The sequence below is a fragment of the Myodes glareolus genome, chromosome 13 (genome assembly GCF_982192425.1).
Source record: "Myodes glareolus chromosome 13, mMyoGla1.1, whole genome shotgun sequence".
NCBI lineage: Eukaryota > Metazoa > Chordata > Mammalia > Rodentia > Cricetidae > Myodes > Myodes glareolus.
This window is the reverse complement of record NC_142038.1, coordinates 77,206,541-77,233,398: the sequence shown is the minus strand read 5'-3', so window position 1 is coordinate 77,233,398 and position 26,858 is coordinate 77,206,541. Positions and strand designations below refer to the sequence as shown.

The following is a 26,858-nucleotide window of genomic DNA, read 5'->3' as shown; positions in this document are numbered from 1 at the left end:
ATAAAATGTTCTAGTTTGGCAGGAAAATAGATCACAAAGCATTTGTATCTGTCAAAACCAATCAAATCCAACAAGGAAAAAAATAAACAACCAAACCAAACAGTGTGGTAAGTGTCCCTGCAGATGTAAAGTATGCCTCTTGCTTACTTCAATAGGATGAAGGAGGCCACAGAAGAGACGTTAAATTACCTCCAACTCAAGGGCTTTGCTTTCCTGCCATCTGTTTATAACTTTTAAAACTATAAGGCTTTTTTTGAATTTTTTGTTTTGCTTTTTGTTTTTAAATTTATAGAGTCAGATGGAGTGGAGGGCAGGAAACATTTTTAAGACGACTTCAGATTCTCAAAGAAATCAAAGCAGGACTAATTTACAAAACTTGAGAGAAGAGCACAAGCAGTGAACCAGTCAGTGCAGACAGGAAAGTGGCACGAGGAAGTCTGTCCCAAACATAACTTTGTAAAAGTAAAATGCAGATAAAAACATTCGAAGTATGAAAAAATGATCTAAACATTTTGGGCTGGAGAGATAGCTTAGCAGCTTAGAGGTCCTTTTGCAGAGGACCCAGGTTCAATTCCCAGCACCCACATGGCAGCTCAAAACCATAACTCTAGTTTCAGGGGATCCAATGCCCTTTTCTGGCCTCCAAGAGAATCAAGAACACCTATTGTGCAAACTACATGCATGCAGGCAAAACACTCAAACATAAAATACTTCAAAAATCATAAAAAAAAAATCAGACCTGAAAGTTCTAGTTTAGTCAAATTTAAAGTGCCTAACTGAGTACCACAGTTTAAAAAAAAAAAAAAGTAAACACTCAGATTCTAAGAACATTTAGGAAAATAAAAATAAAGGAAAAAACCTAAAACTACTAACAAAAAAGGAAACAGCAACCACTGTCAGACCAGAAAGGCCTATGAAACCTCTGAGAAATAACTATTAATCACTGAAGAAACAATTTTGACCTAGGATATTTGCACCAAGAAAAATGGGCTAAAAAAATAGTATTTTGAAAAAAAAACAGAAAAGGCTTACTGTGATTGTATCAGGCCATATTTCTAAGTAAAAATAAAAGAAAAAAAAGTGCTAAAGATTAAAATAACTGCCAGTATCAAGTACTAAATAATTTGAATGTTCATATTTTCATTAAAATCTTTCAATAAAGGCTCCCAATCACCATCATACAAACAGCTCGTTATCATTATATTATTATAATATGTGTGTGCACACACACACATGTGTATGTCACAGAGAAGGGAAAACGACTGTTGGGCATCAGTTCTCCCCTTCCACATATGGGTCCTGGGTATTGAACTGAGGACATGCAGTAGGCATCTTTACCAACTTAGAAATCTCACTGGCCCCCATGGCATTTTTTTTAAGGATTCATTCATGTTATGCATATACGTATGTGCACCACACACATGTGTGTCTGGTACCTCCAGAAAGCAGATGAGGCGTCAGACCCCCTGGAACTGACATTACATATAGACAGCTGGGGCTGCTATGTGCAGACAGATCTTCTGCAGAAGCAGTTTAGCAGTGAAGCCTCTACTATTCTTCAATTTATACTCACTGAGAAGAGATTTACAGACAAATTCATAGGTTCTCAAAGTATATGACTTTTATTCACTTGTGTGACGGAATATGAAAACAATGTTTTCGTTCTTTTTTTAAAACTACCATTCAACTGTAGGGCCCAGCCATGTCAAGCTCAACAGAGGCCTGAGTTTCAGATTACCTGTTTGCAGGAAAGACCACAAACCGAGACCACCCAGGCACCACCACTACCCAGGTCCATCCAAGAGGAAACGAACTAACGTTCGTCCCAACCATTGTACAAAGGATCATCTAATATCTATTAGCCTGCACACATCCATTCCTTTTCACCAGGACAACCCTAGACAAATGCCACCAATCAGGGGTCCTAAATCTGAGAAATCCCTCAGTCTATGATAAAAGAAAAACCCACCCCAACTGAGTTTGAGGCTCTCTAATTGTGCCAATGTGTTGGACACATGGACAGCCCAAGTTCAAACTTGAATAAAGGCTCTTTGCTTTTACATACGGAATTTGGTCTCTGTGGTAGTCCTTTAGAGGTCCCAGCAATCTGTGCACAATGGTACAATGGAATATAAAAACAAAGGTTTTGCTCTTTTTTAAAACTACCATTCGGGCTGGAGAGATGGCTCAGTGGTTAAGAGCACTGCCTGCTCATCTAAAGGTTCTGAGTTCAATTCCCAGCAACCACATAGTGGCTCACAACCATCTGTAATGAGATCTGGTGCCCTCTTCTGGCCTGCAGGCATGCATGTAGGCAGAATACTGTATATATAAGTAAATCTTAAAAAAAAAAAAAAAAAAAACTACCATTCAACTAGCGTAGTTAAACCTTAACCTGAAGGGAACAAAATTAAAAGCATATAAACCATTATTAACAAAGCTACTAAGACAACTAAATGAGTTAGATCAGTTTGACAAACAGTGCTGGAAGATGTGTATTATCGATATACAAAACGAGATGGAGTAAGACATCTACCTCCTACCATACATTCAAATTAACAGGAAAAATTTCTCTTCCTTAAAAAAGGAAATGTGGCCAGGTATGATAGCTCACACCTTTAATACCAGCAGAGGTAGAGGCAGGTAGATTCCTGTAAACTTAAAAACCAACCTGGTCTATATAGTGAATTCCAGGAAAGACAGAGACCCTGTCTCAAACAAAACAAAACAAAACAAAAATATAGTATAAATGTTTGCAATGTTATATTATAGAGTTCATTTCTAACATAACACCAGAAGAAATAAAATGAGAAATTAAAATTCAACTACATTAAAATACGATTTTTAAATTTACTCTGCGTGCACTCATGTGTTGCACTGCACACATGAAGATCAGAGGATTTCAGGTGTTCACTCCCTCCTACTTTGCTTGAAGAAGAATCTCACAGCATACTTCAACAAGCTAGCCTGTGCCTCCCATCTGCCCTAAGAGTGCTGGATCACAGATGCACGTCACTGTACCTGGCAATTTACAGGCTCCAGGGACCGAACCCAGGTTTATCAGGCTTGCATATCAACCATATCTGGCCACTAAGTCATCTCCCTAGCTCCTACATTAAAATATTTTTTTAATGTGCTGTAAACAGACTACCCACAAAGTTAAACAACTCAGAATACAGAAAAAAGTACTTCTAAATTACACAGTAAGTCGATTTAGAATATATTTTAAAAACAACAGAATTTAAAAAAAAAAGAAAAGAAAAAAGAAAAAAAAAGGGGCAAATAACTCAAAAACAGGCTAAGAGGAATGGGAGATGGCTCAGTGGTTAAGAGCACTGACTGCTATTCCAGAGGATCCAGGTTCAATTCCCAACACCCACACTGCAGCTTACAACTGTCTGTAATTCCAGTATCCGGGGACCCAACACTTAATGTTTTGTTCTGTTCCTTTAAGAGACAAGCCCCGCCCACTCCATTTCATTCTGCAGAGGCAAGGGGATCTTCCTTCTGCTTCCAGCATGTGAGCTCTCTCTCTCTGCCCTCTCTTCGGAAGGTGGCTGCTGCCACGGCTCCTCTTCTATCCTGTCCCCATTCCTGTCTCTATTTCTCTCTCTCCCTCTCTCCCCCTTCCCTTTCCTTCCATAACCCACTAAATATTCACTATTCATGGCATGCCTATCCATCTCTGTCTCTCACCTGCCAAAGTCTCTCATCCACAACTTCCCACCGGCCTGGGACCCAGAGAAGCCTCAGGTGGTTGGACCCAGCTGCCCCTCAGGGAATGGCACCATTTTATCTAAACCATTACAAACACCCATGACAAAACACCAAAAAAGATAGACAGATAGATAGAAAAATAGATAGATATATAGACAGACAGACAGATAAGAATATATTTTAAAAAACAAGACAAAGATTTAAATAGACATTTTCAAAACATACAAATATCCAATAAAAACCTAAAAAGATGCTTAACATCATTAGACATTAGGAACATGAGAATAGCAATCAGTCACCACTTCACACCTGTAGGCTAACTGCAATCAAATTCAGATTGTAACAAGTACTGAACAAAGGTGGAGAAATTAAGAGTCCTTTTCCACTGCTGGTAAAATGTAAAATGGTGCAGCCTCTTTGCAGAATTTTGTTTCTCAAAATCTTATGACTAAACAACCCATTGCTAGGTTCAAAAACAAGAGAAATGAAAACACTGTCCAAATGTTTGTACATGAACACCTGTAGTGGTTAGAATGAGAAACATCCCCCCATGAGCTCTTGAGACAAGAGTCTCTATTTCATGGTGCTTTTCGGGGAAGTTATAGACTTGCTGAGTAAGTACATCATTAGGGGTGGCCTTTAGGAGTTTACAGATTTGTACCACTTCCTATTTTCACCCTCTGTTCCTTGTGTACAATAAAGGTGATCAGCCAGTTTCCTGCTCCTGCAGTCATGCCTTGCTTGCTGTCATACCTTTCCCACTATTACACCACCATGGGGTGTCTACCATCACTTTGGAACTGTAAGCCAAAATAAATACAGTGGAGACACTGTAAAGCTTCATGGCCCGCAGAGAAATAAGGGAAGAATGACACTCAGGGTCAGCACTTTAGCAGGTGCTGGGTCAAAATATCCAGAGTCTGACTGCAGGATTTACTTTTCTTAAGCACAGTAAGAATTTGGGAAAAGGTTTCCAAGTGACAGCTATCACAACAAAGCTTTAAGCATAGCTGCATAGAAGCTCCTCCCTGCAAAGTAGCAAAGCACCGTGAACTTTACAGTAAGAGTGAGTTCTATTGGCTGAGAAACAGAGCTAGGGCCTAGGGAGGATTTGCAACAAGCATAAGGACAGTCTATTGATGGAGGATGCAAAGTACATGGGACCACATACGGACAGGTTCCCTTCATTGAAAGGCAAAGTATAGGATTCAGGTCTAAACAATGCCCCAGATTTGGGGGGATTTAGGAAGGCTCGCTCAAAGAGTGGCAAAAAAGATCACCAGGTTGTTAGACAGCGTCCATTCCAGCATTTTCTTCCTTTGAAGAAAACAGGTCTAAGTTTCTTAATAAATCTTGTTCCTCCAATGCTTTCTTTAAGCTACACCTCCTATACAAGCCCTTTCTCTTCCTTAAGTGGCTAGTTTAGTCACAGTATTTTATAGCAGCATGAGGAAAGTAGAACAATGTCCATGCCAGCATTACTCATAACAGCGGACACAAGCCAAATGCCTACAGACAAAATGAATAATGAAAATTTTATATGTGTATACCATGAAACAGTAAGAGTAATACATGTTCTGTATGAATGAACCTTTGAAACTATTATGTAAAATGAAGAAAGTCAACTTGAAGACCACATACTATATGATTATATGTATATGAAATGTCCCTAAATGGGCAAATTTATAAAGTAGAAAGTAAATTAATTGCTGAAGATGGGTGGAAAAATAAAAGATGTGACTACCAGTGAGTACACATATTCATTCATTCATTCAATCATTCATTCATTGGAGACAGGATCTCACTATGTAGCCCTGGCAGGCCTGGAACTCACATGTAGAACAGCCTAGCCTTAAACCCAGAGATCCACCTGCACCTTCCTCCTGAATGAATTAAAGGTGTGCACTACCATGCCTGGCCACATTTCTTTTCTTAAGAGAGGGAAGGTTTTCAAAGCAGTAACAGTCATACAATTCTGTAGATAAAAACCATGGTACATGAAAAGCAACCTGGTATAATAAGTGTCTCAATGAAGACGCTATGAAAGTAGGGCCGTTCATCCAAGTAAGCCACTTTTACTCAGAGACTAAACCAGTTCTTTTCAGTCTTACCTTTTAAGGGCATCTTTGAGTTCAGGCACAGAACGAATACACTGAACTGTGGCATTCATGTAGCAAGTGTTACCAAGGTTTGTCAATCCACACGGTAACTCCATCTGATAAAAGGGGATGGAATAGGATTAACACATTTATAAAAGGACATAACATACATAAATCACAAAAGTTCACACTCTGAGTCAAGAATCATTTACCAGCTCTATCAACTAATATTCTACTTTCACACTAAAACAGTGTTCTTTCATTTCCCTTAACAGAAAACTTTTACTTGCATCACGCCAGCAACAATTCTGTTTTAATTCTTTTCTAGAAAATAGGAGCACAGCCTATCAGTTCTACATCTTTTCTAGGCTTGTAGGAAACGTGCAGTAGAAAGACTTCAGAACAAATACACAAAACAGACAGACAAATGAGCTGGGCTTGGTAGTGCATGCCTGCAATCTCAACAGTCAGCAGAAAGGCACATCATAAATTCAAGATTGTCTGGGCAACACAGTCTGTCTCAAAAATCCCTTCACTTTCAAAACATGTAAAGTACTAGGTGTGTGTCTATTTTAATTTGACAAGTCTTGACCATTTTCTATATTGATTTTGCATATAATAGATTTTGCATTTTGGAATAGAAGCCGGGCCATAGCTCAGTGGCAAAGTACTTGCTTTAGCATCTCCTTAGTTTGATCCTCAGTACCATAAAAAAAAAAGATAAACTGTATTTAACATGGAAGGTATGAAGAATTTAAATATCCTATCATTTAAACTTCTCTTTGATCCTGTTTTCTCATAAGTAGTAAATATTTCAATAGAATTATCTTCCCAATACATATCTACTATATATCGATATATGTATATTTGTGTGTGCATTATATAACACCTCCATCTGTAAAAAAGTCTTTAATATCTCATAGTTTTGAAGTATAAAAGCATAAGCCCTGAATTAGGAATGTTACATTTAATGCTAAATAGAAATTAAACTTAAGTTAAAATAACATGTAAATGTAGGAAAGCTATAATAATCAAAGTATACAATATCAAGGAACTCCTGAGTTTTATGATGACGGGTCTATAGGAAAAATTTAAGCTAGTTTCAAAATATTAAAATTCTGCTCATTGCTAACACACATCAATGTTAGTAATTAATCAAATCCTTTAGATACTACTTTCTGGAAGGCATCTTAATAACTGTCCTTCAAAAAGTAGTGACCCAACATAAACTCTGGTGTCTTACAGCAGTTGCTAACTGTTCTTCTGTCATGTCTTCTACGAAGACAGTTTTAGCTGAGGGTTCTTCTGGAAGAGCATCTGCTGACCCCATCATTAGTACAGTCATTCCCTGTTATAAAAGAAATAAGTTCATGAAAATACTTAAAAGTTGACAATGTTATGTTCAATAAAGGGAAACTCAAAAGAATTCATACTACAGCATGGTTCTACTAGCCAAAAAACGGTAAATCTACATAAAACAGATTCATGGCAACCTAGCCCAGGTGGTAGCTGGAGGGAGTGACTTTAAATGGGCCTGTGTTTCTTTAGTAAGATGATCAAACTTAGAACCTTAAGAACATCTATGAGCTGGACACCCACAGCACTTGGGAGGCCAAGGTCCGGGCACCCTGACTTCTAGTCCAGTGTGGTCTCCACAGTTCCAGGACATTTTGAGATCCTGTCTCAAAACAACAATAAACCAATACTGGTCCAACTAGAAACCCACACCATGAAAGGGAGTCCATCCCTGATACTTCCTGGATGGCCAGGAACCAGAGGCCGGATAGTCCAGAGACCCAGGACAGAACCAAACATGAATAAAGTCCATGAAATGATTCCTAATGATATTCTGTTATACTCATAGATTGGTGCCTAGTACAGCTGTCATCAGAAACTTCATCTAGCAACTGATGGGAGCAGATGCAAATACCCACAGCCAAACATTAGGTAGGGTTCAGGTAATACCAAGGAAGAGGATTTTAAGAGCCAGAGAGGTCAAGGACACCACCAGAACACAGTCCACAGAATCAAAGTAGGGCTCATAGGGGCTCACAGAGACTGAATTGAAAATCAGGAGCCTGTATGGGTCATGTAGTTTGGTATTCTTATAGGACTCCTAACAGTGGAAATGGAGGTGGTCTTTATGACTCTTTTGCCTGCTCTTGGGACTCTTTTCCTCCTACTGGGTTGCCACATCCAACCTTGATATGAAGGTATGTGCCTAATATTATTGTAACTTATGGTGTATTCATCCCTGAAAGGCCTGCTTTTTTCTAAAGGGAAAAAGAGGAGGAGTGGATCTAGGGGATCTCCATGAACTTTTTATAACAGCAAAGCAATACTAAACCATCACTAATGAAACTTTTTCCAAAGCCGTCTAAGGAAGCAAATATTTAAATATGACAATAATCAGTAAGAAAACAGGAAGGAGTATTAAGCTAGGCAAGACAGTACACACCTATAGGTTATAATTCTAAAACTTGGGAGACAGAAGCAGGATGATCTACAAATATCTGGCATAGGAAGTCTTTAAAAGTTATCCTCTAGGGCTGGGAAGATAAAGGCAATGGGTCTTAAAGCACTTGCCATGCAAGCATGAGGACCTAAGTTCAAATCCCCAGAACCCACATAAAACCAGACACAGTAACACTCATTTCTAATCCCAGTGTTCCTAGGCAAGAAGACACGGGAAAACTCCCAGAAGCTCAAAGGGCCAACTTGCCTGCCTTACACAGCAGCAAAAAAACAAACAAACAACAACAACAAAAAAAAAACCTGTCTCAAACACAGTGGAAGGCAAGAACTGATCAATGTTCTCCCCACTCCCGTGAAAATATGCTCACCAAAACTAACATAAAAAAAAATCTGTTAAAAAAATTAAAATTAACCACACAAATTCCCACTATGTTTTCCTGGTCTAAAAGAATTCACTGGTCAATGATTTCAGATATGTAAAGAACATCAATCTTTAACTCACTCAGAAAGGAGAAATTTTTTTCCAACTCTCTTAATGAGCTCAGCATAATTCTGACAATAAAATAAAAATATAGACTAGCAGCCGGGCGGTGGTGGCGCACGACTTTAATCCCAGCACTCTGGAGGCAGAGGCAGGCAGATCTCTGAGTTCGAGGTCAGCCTGGTCTACAAGAGCTAGTTCCAGGACAGGCTCCAAAGCTACAGAGAAACCCTGTCTCGAAAAATCAAAAATAAATACATAAAATAAAATATAGACTAGCCAGGTGTTGGTGGCACAGGCCTCTAACCCCACACCAGGAGGCAGAGAAAAGATCAGTTCAAGGCCAGTCTGAGCTACTTGAGACACTGTCTCTATAAAAATGAAGGTTGATATGCCTCATGATCATACATACAAACATCCTAAATAAGAAACGGGACCCAGCAATACATTAAGGAGGTAAATATGTCCTCCTCCCAAACGGTCACAGCTCTCAAAGTGCTGCCTGTGAAACTCCACTGGCACCTGAGATTCTTTCACAACTATTAACTCACAAATATTTTGACAACCAGGCCTGGTGGCACATGCCTTCAAGCCCAGCAGACAAATCTGTGAGTTCAAGGTCTACAAAGAGAATTCCATGCCACCCAGGACTATATAGTGAGACCCTGTCGGGGGGGGGGGGGGAGGAAGTAAAATACTTTATTAACTCTTCACCTCTGCATACAGCTGATGCTCTGTATCAGAACGAGAAGAACCATGAAGCTGCTATGTCCACTGAGTAGTGCCGGTGCTGCAGATGCTGAGTCAGAACTTGAGTTAGGGACTTCCCTCAATTTTTTACTTATTTATGATTTTTAATTGTATTTGTGTGTGTGAGTGTGTGTGTATGAGTACGTCCGTCTGTACCACATGTGATGCTTAGAGGACAATCTGCAGAAGTCATTTCTCTTCTACCATGTGGGTTCCAGGGACAGAACTCAGGTCCCCAGATTTAGCTGCAAAGATTTACCATGGAGTCAACTGCCTCCTGTAATTACTTTTATAAGAATGAATATTTTTAACATCTCAGTTTTAATGTACCAACATGCTAAATATCAATGGACAAAAGCCCCTAACAACATGTTGGGGTTTATTGCACATTTTTTTCTTTGACACAGAGTCTTATTAATTATGTAGCTCTGACTGATCTGGACCTTCCAGAGATATACCTCTATCTGCCTTCAGAGTGCTAGAATTATGGGCATTTAAACCGTACCAAGCAAACACACACTCTTCATTCTATTTCTGAGGCTGAAGCAAGACTGCCTGAGCCAGGAGTTCAGAGTCAGCATGGGCAACATTTAGAAATATTGGGTGGTAGGGGTGGATTAAGAATCAATGAGAGCACAGTTGGCATGTACCTCAGTGGTAAAGAGCTTGCCTAGCATGCACCAGACCGACAATCCCATCCCCAGTACCAACGACAGAGGATGGGTGATAGGTAACAGTGAAATTGAGCAAAGGATTAAAAAAAAAAAAAAAACAAAACCAGATGATCATTTTAACAAACAGAAAAAGGACTTAACAGCATTTAACATTCATTTAAATCTTAGTGATTAAGATAAAATGTCCACTCTCACTGTTTTCTATTTAGTATACTAAAAATTCTAACAAGAATTTAGAAGAAGAAAAAAAAAAACAAAACCAGAAGTCATGATGACTAAAAGGGGAAGAGTAAACTCATTATTTGCAGATATTATTCCTGTGTATGTAAAGACCTCAAAGCAATCTCCAAAAACTGGATTACTGTAACAATCAAGTGTTAAAATCAGAATAAAAAAAAAATAGAAAAAAAAATCAATTATATTTTTAAACACTAGTCATGAACATTAAAAAACAATTTTTAAAAAATATTGTTTTCAATAGCAATAGAATATTAAATTCTAGAATCTGGAGCTGGAGAGATGGCTCAGCAGTTAAGAACACTGGTTGCTCTTCCACAGGACATGGGTTCAATTCCCAGCACCTACATGGCAACTCACAACTGTCTAATTCCAGTTCCAGGGGATCTAACACTCTCACACAGACATATATGAAAACAAAACACCAATGCACATAAATATTTTTGAAGAGGAAAAGTGTAGAGACTTCACAGTGCATTATTTCATACAGACTTATTTGCTTTTGTTATCAAGACCACATGACACTACTATAACTTTAACCCACTAGATCAATGAGACAAGAGCTCACAGATAGACCTGTATTTGATTTTCAATAAAAACTTAAACCAAAGAATTATAAATAAATAATGCTGAGTAACTAGAAATACACACTTAAGAGGGGCTCTTAGAATTTATTATGGTGAAATAACAGGGTCATTTCATTGCAATGAGTGTTCTTAATACTTACGTTTTTTATTTTGATGTTTCCCCAGTCATCGTCCTATTTCAAAGACAAACAAAAATGTTTAACCACCTCTGCACAATTATTAAATCTGAAGCTATCTCAAATTAAGATTTACATGCCTGCCCCAAAACTAGAAGTTCAATACAGACCAGCTTGACTTGTATACATCACAAACTTCGATATCTTTAACTTAAACCTCTCTGGCTGGGCGGTGGTGGCGCAGGCCTTTAATCCCAGCACTAGGGAGGCAGAGGCAGATGGATCTCTGTGAGTTCAAGGCCAGCCAGAACTAGTTCCAGGACAGGCTCCAAAACTACAGAGAAACCCTGTCTTGAACAACAAAAAGAAAGAAATAGAGAGAAGAGAGAAAGAAAACAAACAAACTTAAACCTCTCTGATGCATTGCTCCCTTAGTTTTAAAATATAAATAATATACAGTGGAAAGAAATGGAAAATCATAAAAGTCTGGTATAGAAGATATACACAATAAATGTTAATTATTATTAATCACGGTTTTAAATTAGTATTTTCTACTATAATCCAAAGTAAACGAAAGGACACAACTCAGCACAAACTAGTTATTCAAGTCCCTGAAGGCCAAAGATAGGATTTGGGAAATAAACAAGTTCTCCTCAATATCTGTGTCTATCCTAACAAACGGGCAGACGGGCAGCTCTTCCAGAATGTCACACCAAACCCACAAAAATATTTTTCTGCTATTCTATTCTTATGTGGTATTATAAAAAAAAAAACTCATCGTTTTGTGGTCCCTCGTCAAAGGCTGCTAATCTTGAATTCTCACTATAGAGTTTGTGTGATCATTACAGAGGAACAAGAGGGGAAATAGCTTTTCTCTCCTTTTAAATAAGCATTTTTATCATACCATCTCTAGGTAGAAGTTAGATAGCAATGAATTTTTTTAATGTGCATTAGTGTTTTTGCCTGTATTACATCTGGTATGAGGGGTTCCAGATCCCCTGAACTTACAGACAGTTGTGAGCTGCCATGTGGGTGCTGGAAAATGAACCCTGGTCCTCTAGAAAAATAGCAAGTATTCTTAACCACTGAGCCATCTCTCTAGCCCCGACAACAGTTAATTATTTTTCTTTTTTCCTTTTTTTTTTTCTTTTTTGTTTGTTTGTTTGGTTGGTTGGTTTCATTTGGTTTTTTTTGGTTTAGTTTTTCAAGACAGAGGTTTTCTGTGTAGCCCTGGCTGTCCTGGAACTTACTCTGTAGATCAGGGCTGGCCTTGAACTCAGAGAGATCTGCCTGCCTCTGCCTCCTGAGTGCTGGTATTAAAGTAATTACTCTTAAGAGAAAAATATTTTTCTTTAAAATGTAGATTTCTTAAATTTTTTCTTTAAAATGTAGATTTCTTAAATTTTTTCTTTAAAATGTAGAAAAGGGAGGGAAAATGTATAAGTGTCCCATTATTTGAAAACCAGGGCTTTAATGAAGATGTTAAACTCAATTTCAACATTCATATACATTATAAAAATATATACTATGGTATTTAAAAAAAACAAATTACCTATACTGTTGCATTTTTATTATTCTATAGTTTATGTGTATGAGTGCATGTTTTGCATATGTGGTACCTTGGGAAGTCAGAAAAGGACATCAGATTCCCTAGAACTCTAGTCACAGACAGTTGTGAGCCCCCAGGCGGGTGGCTGAGAATCAAATCTGAGTCTTTTGTAAGGCCAACAAGAGTTCCTAACTACTAATCCATTTCTCTAGCACCTGGTTATGTATTTTTAACACATTAAAATTTTCCATCTCTGTACATGAAATTATTAAAGATATGCAAATCCATTTTATACTAGTCTACAACAAAAATAAACATCTTCATAGAAAAATTCAAACATAACTATAAGATGTCCACTATAGTCCTGACCACTGGAGGTATCTACTGAAAAAAATTTTAAATGACACTTTGCAATATTATATTTTGAAATAGACATGATGTTTCTCACATACACAACACCACTAGAACAGTTTAAACAGGAGGCAGATGCAGGCAGATCTGTGAGTTCAAAGCCAGCTTGATCTACCTGGGGAGATTCAGGCCAGTCAGGACTACATCATACGATAATGTCTCCAAAAATGTACATTAGTAATAAGCATAGTTTCTAGTATTAATTATATAAGCAGTATTAATAAAATTTTAGATCACTTTTACCTTCAGTGTCCCTCCTTTCACCATAACTTTTTGTCTGGCTGGCTGGACTCCAGTCAGTGCAAAAAGCTGGGCCTTGAACACCATTGGAGGTTCATCAGTATTCAATTCTACACCTTCAAATTTCTCCTTTCCCCATTTTACTGTAACTGTAAATAAAAACATAATTAATTTTCACTTACATACTTTTTAAATTTATAGATCTCAAATTCAGAAAATACTTAGGGAATAACTCTTATAGGTGAAAATATGCCAGGCCCTACTATTTAGGAGACAGAGACAAGCCATCTTTGTGAGGCCCAAGCCAGTCAAGACTACAGAGAGACCCTGTCTCAATCCCAACCCTCCAAAAAGAAAAGTCAAAATATATCCTTCGTTATTTTATTTCCCAAATGAGTAATGTACATGCAACGGACCCAAAACAAAATTTTACTGGATCTAATTTGCTTTCTCATTATATAAACAAAACATGCTGAGAACACAGCTCAGTGGTACAGCATCTGCCTAGCATATAAGATGACATGAGCTAAATTTCCAGCACTGCAGGATAAAAGAGGGGAGGGAAGAAAGAGGGGAGAAGAAAGGGAGATAAGAAAGGAAGGAATGGGACAGGGAGCAGAGGGGAAAGAAGAGACTAACTTGAGAAGTTGATTGATCCATTTCACAAAATTGGTTATTAAATACCATTCAAGTATTCTAAATTATACACCAATAAATTCTGTAAATTAAGATGAACCTCTGATCCCACTGAACTATTTCCCAGAATAAAGTTCCTAACCTTCAGGATATGGTTAGCTTAAGAACCATTTAAAGCAGTGGTTCTCAACCTCCCTAATATTGCAACCCTTTAAAATAGTTCCTCATGTTGTTCTGAGCTCCCAAACATAAAATTATTTTCATTGTTAATTCATAACTGTAATTTTACTACTGCTGTAAATATCTATTTTACGCTGGTCTTAGGCAACCCCTGTGAAAGGTTGAGAACCACTTACTTAAAGCAATATACACTGCTGGAACAGTGAGTCGGAAAGACAAAAGAGATCGTGAGAAAAAAAATCTCAGCGGGCGGTGGTGGCGCACACCTTTAATCCTAGTACTTGGGAGGCAGAGGCAAGTGTAACTCTATGAGTTTGAGGTTAACCTGGTCTACAGAGCTAGTTCTAGGAAAGTCAGGGCTACACAGAGAAACCCTGCCTCCAAATAGATAGATAGATAGATAGATAGATAGATAGATAGATAGATAGATAGATAGATAGATAGATTGATTGAGGGAAGAAAAGAGTACTGAAAACAGGGTAAGGAATTATAATTCAGGCTGAGTATGTAGTTGCACACTTTTAATCCTAGCACTCAGGAGGCATAGGGAGGTGAATTCCCATGAGCTCATGATCTGTCCCTCTACAGAGTTCCAGGCCAACAAGATCTGCATGAGACCTGTCTCAATTAAAAAAAAAAAAGCAAAAAAGAGAAAGAAGAAAGTTGTAACAATTATTGGGTCCATGAGATGGTTCAGTGGATAAAAGCTTGATGCTTTGCTTACAAGCTTGATGACCAGCATTCGATTTCCAGATCTCAGTGTGGAAAGGTAGAACCAACTCTCAAAAGTTGTCTTCTCAAAATGTGTGCCTGCACATGCACAAACTGGCATGTGTGCGCATATGCGCACACATGCACCATTCTTTTTTAAAAAGTATTATACTTCTAAACTATAAGAAAGGTGTATGAAAAATGAAAGGTTGTTTTCCAAGCAAAGAGATATTCAAGTATTAAAAAAAATCCAAAGAAATGTTGGCTACATATGTTAGCTATGGTCTCCCTGCCTCCATTATTTGGGGTTTTGAGGTTCAAGTCTTAGCATATAGCTGAGACTGGGCTCAAACTGGCAATTCTCCTGCCTCAACTTCCTGAGTACACATGCCTGCAAGCACAGAATTTAAAAAGTCTTTTAACTTTCATTACAGTTTACTTATTACTAAGCATATATTTTTATGTATGGGGTATGCATGCCATTGCAAGCATGTTAAGGTCACAGGATAACTTGCATGGGTTGATTCTCTTCATCCACCATGTGGATGCGTACTGGGGATGGAACTCAGATCACACAAGCACTTTTACTTCACTGTTTCCCTCCTAGTATCCCCCACAAATGTTTCTTATGACAGAAAATAATAAGGGTTAGTGAGAGTGTAGAAAAACTAGAATCCTGTGCACAACTGGTGTAAACATAAAATAGCAGTTGCAATGGAAAATAAGCATGAACTAACTACTTCCAAGAAAAAAAATTTAGGTAGTGGTGGCAACCATTTTCAGTCCCAGCATTAAGGAGGCTGAAACAAGAGAACCTGTGAACTGGAGGAGGCCAGTCTGGTCTATAAAATGCAAGTTCCAAGACAGCCAGGGTTATATAGAGGAACTGGCTCAAGAAATAAAAACAAAAAAAGCATGACTCAACTTCAAATAGCTAACCTTTTTTTTTAATAGCTAACCTTTGAAATATGTAAATAATAAAACTCAAGCAAATACATTGAAAACTGAGTGTTTTCAAAAATGAAAATTTCAAAACAAATTCCAACTTCTAGAAATCAAAACTTTAATTCCTGACCCAGAGTACACTTCTCAACTCTATTAACAAAGTATGTTAAAGACAGATTTAATGGGTCCAGAGAGAAGGCTCAGCAAGTAACGGCACTTGTTGCTAAGCCTGACAACCTGGGTCCAATCGGACAATCCACATGGTGGAAGAAGAAACCAATTCCCCTGACCACCAAACACATTTTGCATGCACACCCACCTCATACAGAATAAATAAACATTGATTTAATAATAAGTACATTACCCATCTTTAGAGAGAATCTAATATAGAGATGATGTGATAGTTATAATGTTATTATAAAGACTAAAGGCTCAAAGAACAATTTTCTTTTTAAGACATGGTCTTATTATGTAGCCCAGACTATAATTCGATATGGCCTTGAGTTCAAGCTGGGCCTTGAACTCACAGAAAGATTCTGCCTCCCAATGCTGGGATTAAAGGTGTACACCACCACACACACAACTAAACAAAAGTCTTGAGTAAGGAAGTATTATTTATTGTTCTGTTTGATTTTGCTTTTTGGAACAGGGTCTTCCTGTGTAGCCTACATTGTACCAAAATTTGCTTCTGTCTCAGTGCTTCAAATGTTGAGACTAGAGATATGAACCACCATAACCCAATCAGGACTTGGAGGAATTATTAACTTTTGAATTATCACTGCCAACTTTTGAGTTGAATCTCAAAGCAAAGGTATTAGTCAGAGAATAGAAGTATTCTTAAAACAGACAAGGAAAACAAAAATTTAGCATGAGTTCTGAGATAGCAATAATTCCTAGAGTGTATTAGAAAGTACCAGAGAAAACTGGAAGCTATTAACAAGAGTTAAGTGGGGAAGGCAGCATATGACCAGGTAGTGGTGGTGCATGCCTTTAATTCCAGCACTCAGGAGACAGAGGTAAACAGATCTATGAGACCAAGGACAGCCTGGTCTACAGAGCAAGTTCCAGGTCAGCCAAGGCTACACAGAAAAACCCTATATATCAAAAAAAAAAAAAGAAAAAAAGAAGAAGGAGGAGGAGGAGGAGGACAAGAAGGAGGAAGAGGAGGAAGGAAGGAGGAAGGAGGAAGAAGAAGAAAGGTAGCATATGGCACACTAAAACATACATATGGTCTTTTATGGTATATGCAATGTGTAATCCCTGAAAGAGTTAAATAACTGTAATCATAAAGAGACAAAAAGCAAAGACACTGAGAATACAGTTTAGTGGTTTCTACTTAGCATGCACAAGTTCCTCCTAGGTTTGATCCCCAATAACACAATAACAAGTTATTTTGTGTGTGTGTGTGTGTTTCTTTCTTTTTTTGGTTTTTCGAGACAGGGTTTCTCTGTGTTGGTTCCCTGACTGTCTTAGAACTTGCTCTATAGACCAGGCTGGCCCTAAAATAAGAGATCGGCCTAACTCTGCTGGGATTAAAGCGTTAGCCACCATATGTGGCCTACAAGTTTTAAAGTAATGTATAATAATAGTAAAGCTAAAGATAACACAGGACAAATGAAAACAGTATTAGAAATAAAGGAGAGGACGCCAGGTGTGGGGGTGGACATCTTTAATCCCAGCAATTGGGAGGCAGAGAGGGGCGATCTTCTGAGTTTCAGGCCAGCTAGGCCTACACAGCTAGGCCTTGTCTCCTGTCTCCAAACAAAAAATTTAATAAAAGAATCCATCCTAAAATTAACTATTATTCTTGGTTCACATAATTCTTTAAAAGCAATCAATGTCTTATAAATGATGTCAAAGTGGAGAGTCAGAATAATCAATAAACCACATCCATAGCCAACTGGAGTTGCCATACACATTTTTGGAAGCCATTTTGACTAAGAGTAGGAAGAGTGAAGTCCATTAACTAAGGAAAACATGATCCTTGGTCAGTATCTTGGAAAGCCAGAAAGAAAAGACTTCTGCCAAATGTCAAAGGGAAAGAAACGGCACTTGCCAGTATTTGTATTGATCTACCCTTTGAAGCTAACACTATGGTGCATCTTCGCAGTCTAAAGCAATGTATGCTGAAGTTAAAACGAAGCATCAAAAAGACTGATTTGCAGACGGCTTCGAGATAGAACTAAAATTGGCACAAAGGGGGCGGTAGAACCAATAGGGTGAGCAAAGGGAGCTACTGAAGCAACCCCAAGCAGAAGGCAAGCAAACCTTATACCCGAGACCTTCCGTCCCCAACTTCCTTCCATGCTCATTTCACTGCTATCATCCAGGAGCTCAAAACAATCACACTCGACCAGCCTGGTCTTCTGAGCCCCAGGACACACCTTCACCTTTCCCAGCACACTAGGTCACCGACAGAAAATATTCTGCAGAGTCACGACTCTTGCTTGAGGTTTTCCGTGTCTCCACACCTGCTCCCACCCCACCCACTCGGAGACACGGCGGACAAGCTCCCACGCGTGGCTGGGCGCCGACTCGCGCGGCTGCTACCCCGCACTTCCCACAGTGGCCCTCCGCGGCTGTGCCCTGCGCGCGCCCCTGCAGGCTGGGCCTAGGCGGAGGCCTACCATCAGCTGCGAGAGCGCGGCGCGAGGGAGGATGGAGCTCACCGGAGTAGAGAGGCATGGTAGGGCAGAAGGAGGAAACGGCGCAGGAGGCTGGGTCTGACAAGGACCACAGAGGGATATGAAGCAGCTTGTGGAGCCTGCCGGGGACGAAGCGCGGTGGTGGCGGTAGCTCCGATGCGACAAGCCTCATTCAAACCGGCCACTAGCGATGACGCAGCAGCACGCTGTTCGCCCGGGGAGCCGCTGCAGGCGGGGGGGGGGGGGGGGGGGGGGGGAGGCGCTGCACGGGGCAGAGGCGGGGCCGGGGGAGGGAAATAGAGGGAAGATGGGTGGGCCAAGTGGAGGAGGAGACTGGGGACGAGGGGCGGCCAGGGCGAGGTGAGGGAGGAAGGCGGGGCCTGGAGATAAGGGGCGGGGCCTGGGAAGAGCAGCGTGGCCCGAAGGATGATGGGAGTGCAGGGCAGGCTGAGGGAAGAGGTGGGGCCTGATGCTGAAAGGAGGAAGAGGAGATACGGGGAGCCAACGGAACCTGGGGATAAGGAAAGAGGCGCAGATTGAGGAGCAGCAGGGGGGGCCGGGGGTAGAAAGCAAAGGGGGATAGGCCATAGAGGGGTGGGAGGAACCTTGTGGTGAGTAGAGGAAAGTGAGCAGGCAGAGGGTGAGAGGAGAAGCCTGGAGGTGTATCGGAAGGAGCAAAGGTGGACGCTGGAAGGACAGAGACTAGCAAAGGAGTGAAAGTGGAGATCGAGGCCAAGAAGGGGGAGGGGGCCTGGTGAAACGCAGTCCGGAAGCACAATGCGGATCTACCACCTGTCACCTCCAGGCCTCGAGGCCCTTGTCCTGCCGCGGGTGGAAACCTGGTATTCCCACGTATAGCTAGATCTATTTCTGTACTGTCTGTTGCCTTTTACTAACTCATCACATTTCTGGTTTGTTTGTTTTTGAGAAGGTGAACTTCGAGACAAGGTTTCTCTGTGTTGCTTTGGAGCCTGTCCTGGCACTCACTGTGTAGACCAGGCTGGCCTCAAACTCACAGATCCGCCTGCCTCTCCCTGGGATTAAAGGCATGCGCCACCTGCAGGTTTATGGATAAACAAGGCCAGTGGAATATGATCAAATATCAGGGATATATATAATTTTTATGTGTTTTGGTATTTGGCCTACGTGTATGTCTGTGTGAGGGAATCGGATCCACTGGAATTTGAGTTACTGACAGTCATGAGATGTCACGTGGGTGCTGGAAATTGAAATCCGGTCCTTTGGAAGAGTAGCCAATGTCTTAGCCGCTGAACCATCTCTCCAGCCCCAATATCACGGTTTGCATAAATCTTATTAATGACAAGAGAGGATGACCTTACAATCACATTTGTTAAGGGGACTTTATAAAATGTACCATTGTTTAGGATGCTTTCTTCGTCTCATCAACATGAACTTTGTCCGTCTTTAACCCCCCCTTGTTGCTTACTCTTTCGTATGAACATATATGATATGATAGAAAGCTACTCCTATCAAGTAGTATTACAGCCAGAGAGCCATTCTCTCCTTTTTCCCGCTAGTGTCTAAAGCACTCAAAGTAGGGTACAAAATGAATCAAACACAGATCCTGTCTTTAAGGCCTAGGATAACTCAAAGTATCACCATATGCATTCGTTAACTCCAAGACTCTCTAAATGGAGCCCTTTGCTGGAAGCAACAAAAACCATAGCTGACCAGGGATGAAGAAAGAACTGTCTGGCTCAGCCTCCCCTCCAAATGCATTGAGGCATGCGGCATGGACTTCCCCAAGTGGAAAAGCCCCTTAGTGGTTTCCCATAGCTGCTGTAACCAATGGCCACAAACTTGGTGGATTAAAGCCACATAGATGGATTATCCTACCAGTGCTGTAGTCAGGAACCCGGGGAGCTTTAACCGTAAGGTGTTGACAGGATCAGTTCCCTTCTGGAAGTACCAATGAAGAAATTTAGTCCTTGTCTAGATGTTGCAAGCTGTCCATGTTCATTGGCTGCTAACTCCATCTCTGTTGTTACCATGCTTTCTTTGCCAGCTTTTTCTGACTTTGACTGCTGCCTCCCTCTATAAGCTCCCAATAATTACAATGGCTTCACCTGAATAATTCAGGCCAATCTTCTCAAAGTCTTTAAACACACAAGTAAATCACTATTTGAAGGTAGTATTCACAAGCTCAGGGATTTATATGTGGACATGTTTGCAGGAGCATTGTTTCATCTGGAAGATCCTTCCAAAAACAAGCATGTAAGTTAAAAATAACATCTACTGTCTTTTCTTATAATATCTTTAATTTTACTCCAATATTTTTTCTCTGCTTCGTAATTCTTGGAGAAAAAGGTCTGCCTTAAATACTTTAGGAAATACATAATGTCTAGGACAGTGCTTTGCTTTAAAAGATGTTCAGCAAATATTTTCTAAGTGGATGCAAAACATAGTTGAAGATCAATAGAGATGCAGATTATATCAAGTAAATACATGTTTCTGTGACAAAGAGGCCTCAAAATTCAGCTGTTTGAAGTAGAGGGTTGTGGAAGAGTCAGGGAAGAATGAAGGAAAGGTTGGTGCCACCTATAATACTAACTGAATATGAATGGGGCCGATCGGACAGCACAGTGGGCAAAGGTACTAAGGCTCTGAGTTTGAGCTCTGGAACCCACTGATGGAAGGAGAGAACTGACACCCACAAAGGTGATCTCTGACTGCATGTGGCACAAGAACTAAAATAATGTACACATACACAAATACATGAAAAAAACATTTAATTGAATATGAACATGAATCATTTTTTAAAACGTAAACTTAGATTCCATAGATCTTAGATGAATCTAAAACACTAAGAAATCTGTTAGAAAACACTGAGACACAGCCTAGAAATCACTCATGAGAAGTGATTTTCCCTTTTCCCCCTTTGTTTTAATAGATTGCATGTATATGCAGACTTCAGCCCAAAGGAAGAAGCAAGAAAAGAAAGTACAAACCGGGCAGTGGTGGCGCACACCTTTAATCCCAGCACTAGAAAGGCAGAGGCAGGCAGATCTCTGTGAGTTTGAGGCTAACATGGTCTACAAGAGCTAGTTCCAGGACAGTCAGAACTGTTACACAGAGAAACCCTGTCTTGAAAATAATAATAATAATAATAATAATAATAATAACCAAAAAAGAAAGAAAGAAAAGAAAGTACAAGACAGCATTTCTAGGAAATACAATCTCACAGCAACCCCGACCCTCTGGCTCTTAGAATCTTTCCATCCCCCTTTTTGAAATATTCCTTGAGCCTTAGGTGCTGAAGTATTTTGTAGATGTAGCCACTGAAATTGGATTCCACAGCTCTGAATTTTGGTTGATTATGATTTTCTGTAATGGTCTTTGATGCCAGTTTTTTTTTCTTCAAGAATTTATTATGTGTATGGGTATTTTATCTTCGTGTATAGCTGTGTACCACTTGGTGTATCTGGTGTCCACAGAGAACAGAAGGGAATATTTACATTTGTTTGTGCTGCAAAATATTACTTTAACTGTAATATTTATTACACAATTGTTACATTTGTGTAGGCCACATTTGTTTAATGGTGTAAGAATGTGTGTTTAATTATGTAACAATGTGTTGCATTTGTTTCACTTGCCTGCCTAAGATACCTGATTAGTCTAATAAAAAAGCTGAACTCCAATAGCAAAGCAAGAGAAGGATAGGTGGGATTGGTAGGCAGAGAGAATAAATAGGATGGGAACTCTAGGCTCAGAAAGGGAGGAAAAGGAACAAGAGAAGAAGAAAGAGGAGAGAACAAGGGAGACAGAAAGGGACACACCCAGGGCAAGAAGTCAGGCAGTCACTAATCATCCAGATGAGAAGCAGTGAAAGTGAGCTATACAGAATGAAAGAAAGGTTAAAAAAAAAATGGCAAAAGAGAAACAGATTAAGTTAAAGAGGTAGCCAGAAATAAGCCTAAAGTAGACTGAGTAGACATAACTAATAAGAAGTCTCCGTGTCATGATTTGGGTGCTGGTTGGTGACCCAAAAGAAAAAGCCGGATACAACTGGATTCCCAGAAAGTAGAGTTAGCATGGTTGTAAGTCACTATTTGGGTGCTAGGACTTGAACCCACATTGTCAGGAAAAGCAGCCAGTGGTCTTAACTGGTCAACTGGCTCTCAGTTGCTTCTCAGCCATTTTAAACAATTGCTGTTTGCACCAATTAACATTTAATTAATCTTGTAATATTTACTATCTATTAGCAGTTAATGATGTATAGTATTCTATTTATGTGTATATATAGCAGTTATATTTCCACTTAGATTATGAGTAGTTCATTGTACCCTCTTCATAAATTTTTGATGGCTAGTTTGACCAGAGCTTTCAGGATTGTATAATGTTCTGAGGTACTGCAGTGTTTATATCTGTAGAGTCAACTAGATGACTCAGTGTGTAGAAGTATCTGCATGCAAGCCTGATAAATCCTGAGTTCAATTCCCATATTTCACCAGGTGGCAGGAGAAAACTGACTCCTGAGAGCTTTCCTGTGACCTCCATATGAGTACCATGGCATGCACACCTCTGCACTCATATACATATGAACACACAAATTAATAAATACTATATTGTGATCGATATTGCCTACTTCATGTCTGCACAATAGCTGCATCTCACTTGTTTATCTGTGTGCTCCCTAGCTCTAGCACAGACCACTATAAACTAGGATATATATATATATATATATATATATATATATATATATACGTATATATATATATATAATATGAATGTTAGTAATGAAATTCAGAGAAGAAAGAAATTGAGGAATGTTGAAGGCATTTGGGAGTATCAGAGCTGTAGATAACAACAGAAAAAAGAAAAACCCTAAACAATCAAATCCATTAATTTGACAATTACATGTTAATTATATACTCATGGACTCCTATATGCCAGGAACTCACAGTCCATCAGAAAATAAGGAAACAACACATGCCTTTAGTTCCAGCAAAGCAGACTGAGGCAGGTGGATCTCTGTATGAGACCAGCCTGGTCTATATAGTTATAGTCTATAGAGTCCTAGGACTATATAATGGGACTCTGTCTCAAAATAAAACAAAATATGTAAAAATATATGGCCAGAAATGGTGGCTTATGCTTATAATCTTAGCATTCAAGAAACAGAAACAAGAGAATTATGAGCTATAGGCTAACCTGAGCTATATAGTGAGAACTTGTCTTGTAAAAGTAAAATTATTAAAAATAGCAATATATATGGAAGCTAGGAGGGAGGATAGCATGATACAGCAGAAGGATATGTGGGGCTGTGAGAAGAGATAAGGCATGGTGGACAATATGGGGCATGGTGAACAGTAAAGATACCAGGGGGAAATGTTCAGTCTCAATTTAATAGAGCTCCTGTCATTACAAAAGAAAAGTAATGCTGACACTTCCACATATTGGGCTGCTCCAGATTTTTTAAAGGACAACCTTTACAGAAAGAAAAAACTCTTCTATCTTCCCATGCCAGTTCACATCTCACAGGCAGAGCTAATTTTATCCTTTCTGACTTCAGATCTACTGTTAATTCTATAATTCTAAAAAAATATAACATTATTATTGATCAAGTTTAATGGAATATTTATTGAATTTACACTGAAAATATGAGAACATATGTTATACTATCTACAATCCAGCTCACTCCCACTTTCTATGTATTTTTATTGAAAATACATTTTTTCATAAAATATATTATGATCATAGTTTCCCCTCCCTGAACTTCTTCCAGATACTCCCATTTCTCACTCACCCAATTTTACACTTTCTCTCTTTCTATGGAGAACAGGCAGACAAAAAAAAAAGCAAACAAACCGGAATGTTAAAAATAAGAGAAATAAGCTGGGCATGGAGGCACACACATTTGATCCCAGCACTTGGGAGACAGAAGCAGGCAGATCTCTGAGTTCAAGGCCAGCCTTGTCTACAGAGCGAGTTCTAGCAAGGACTACACAGAGTCTCGAACCCTGTCTTAAAAAAAGCCAAAATATACAACCAAAAGACCAATTACAAAAAAAGATGTCCAGACAAAATAGTATGAGAGAAAATGTCAACTAAAATGCCATTAAATTCATTTTGTGTTGACATCTAGTCTGGGTATGATCCTGCCCTTAAGTCTGATTAATACACCCAGTAAAATGCCTTTGGAGAGAATTAGTTGTTCCTTTGCAAGCAGATGTCAATTGGAGATAATGTTTTGGTTAGGCATAGGAGATGGTGCCCAGTTGCCTCTCTTGGGGCTGGGATCCCTTCTGGCTTGGCCCTGTGCATGCTGCCAGTCTTTGCAAGTTCAAATGTGCATTAGTCCTGTTGTGTCTGTAAGATACTGTCTCCTTGGAACCTCCATCCCCTCTAGCCTTCAAAATCTTTCTTCCTTCTCTATCTATAGCTCCCTGAGTTCTAAGGGGAGGGGATTGATGAAGCTTTACCCTGTAACAGATAGGGACTGGGGGATACTGGGAGAACCTGGTGACCAGGTCTGCTTTGATATGTTAAATAAAAACCTCAGTTAGTCATTTGTCCTGAGTTGAGACTACACCAGGTAGAGAGTTTTCTAAGACTTTGCCAATATTCCTCGGGCCTCACCAATACAACCAGCCTTCAGAGATCTCTGTACTGGTTGGAAAATATTTCTCTATTTTTTTTTCATTTTGGTTTTAGTTTTTCAAGACAGGGTTTCTTTGTGTGTCTTTGACTGCCCTGGACCCAGTGCTATAGACCAGGCTGGCCTTAAGCTCACTTGCCCTTGCCTTCTGAGTGCTGGGATTAAAGGCATGAACAACCACAGCTGACTACTTTTTTAATCATTGAAATTTTTAGTTCTTTTCCTCCTCAAATTTCTGTCCTAGTTAGGGTTTCTATTGCTGTGATGAAACACCATTGACCGGTCCAGCGGGACATGAATGGGAGCACAGCACAAACCTTGAAGGGAGAGGAATGAAAGGGGCAAGAGACACAAGAAACAGACAGCAAGTCTGTATTCTGATCAAGCTGCCAACTTATTTTTTCTCAGGAGCATTATATATCAAAAAGGCAGAAGGGGGAGGGTAGGATGCTGGAATGGCAGGTCTGGAGACATCCCTAGCTGATAGGAAGACAAAAGGGGATACTGAGGTTCTGTAAATGTTTATAGGGTGTCGCGACCGCCTCGCCAGCAAGGAAGATGCAACACTGGACTCTTCTAACTGTGATTTATTCAGGACCTTTGAACAATCTTCTCACCCTCTCGCCCAGGGCAGAGTTAGCCCACAGCTTAAATATTCTCTGGGTAGCCAACCCCAGCAAGCCACGTGGGAAATGCAGATAGGGTCAGAACCGCGGAAGCAAGCCAGATCCTTAACGTTAGCCACATATGGAGTTGTTCACAACTGAGAGCACTCACCATCGGGAAGGCGGAAACGAGTGCCACCTTTAAGGCCTGGCATCACGCAGCTCTCTACCGTTCCCCCTTTTTTATTTTAGATGCAACAGGCAATTTTATTTTAGATGTAGAGGCCCGATCTCTGAATATAGAAAGACATTGGGACCTTGTACTGATCCTCATTCAGGTGTCATCCACCCGAAGAGTATCAGACCAGTCCAATACCATTTTTTCAGAGATGGAATCTAGGGTATCAATCCACATGCAGTCAGGCATGCTCTTCTCTGGGTCCAAAGCGGCTGACCCTGAGTGCAGTGCTTAGCCTTGCATCCTGAGCGTAACAATTCTATGGTCATCAACCATGTGTGGGGGACTGTCCTGTTTCAATGGCTGTTAAGGCTTGAATAATCATGGCTGCATTGTGTTGTAGAGGAAACCTGATCTTGCATATACACCACAGGCAAACCAGGGAGACCAACACCAAGAGGCCTGCTAACATTTCCATGCCCGCCCACTCTTTTAGATGATACATGGCTGCAGTAATCCACGATGACAATCCTGTGGCTAGTTCTGCATCCACTCGGGTAGAGTTCACCGTGACGATGGCCACCATCAGCTGCTCCATCATGGTATCAACTTCTCCAGTCCAATTACCTAAAAGATAACTAGACAACTGTTTAGACAAATTTGCAGCATAGGTAAAGTTCTCATATTGTATACTAGTCACGGCATGGGGAGCATCAACAGACACAGGCATGATGCTCCTCATGTTGAACTCTTCTAATCAAACGCTCTGGCACCCACACCAGATCTTGTTGGTCCTGTGGGAAAACACAAACAGAGCCTTGTGCCCATGTCAGCACAGGATCAGGCCCACGCCAGAACCCTGTCAGGATATCCTTCCACTTGACCATCCCTTTAGCAGGGTCATAGGAGTCCTGATGTCTATCAGCTGCAGAACGAACTTGAGCGTCCAAATTTTAAAAATTTATAGTAAACAAAGCAAGAGAAAGTCTTTCTTTCGGGGTAC

At 39.9% G+C, this 26,858-nt stretch overlaps 1 protein-coding gene across 4 annotated transcripts in view; it reads right to left on the bottom strand.

Annotated features, from left to right (window-relative positions):
• The window catches only part of Usp14 (ubiquitin specific peptidase 14), a 34,149-nt gene extending 15,484 nt beyond the window's left edge, over positions 1–18,665 (bottom strand). For 3 of the 4 annotated variants that reach the window (XM_087896263.1, XM_087896264.1, XM_087896265.1), the window contains exons 1-5: positions 18,436–18,665; positions 13,340–13,485; positions 11,161–11,193; positions 7,060–7,164; positions 5,829–5,932 (exon numbers count right to left, since the gene is read on the bottom strand). In XM_087896263.1, the coding sequence (XP_087752389.1) occupies positions 5,829–5,932; positions 7,060–7,164; positions 11,161–11,193; positions 13,340–13,485; positions 18,436–18,625 (578 nt within the window). In that variant the 5' untranslated portion in view covers positions 18,626–18,665. The remainder of the gene's footprint in view (positions 1–5,828; positions 5,933–7,059; positions 7,165–11,160; positions 11,194–13,339; positions 13,486–18,435) is intronic. The other variant, XM_087896266.1, reaches the window with a different exon arrangement.
• Between the last annotated feature and the right edge of the window lie 8,193 nt (positions 18,666–26,858).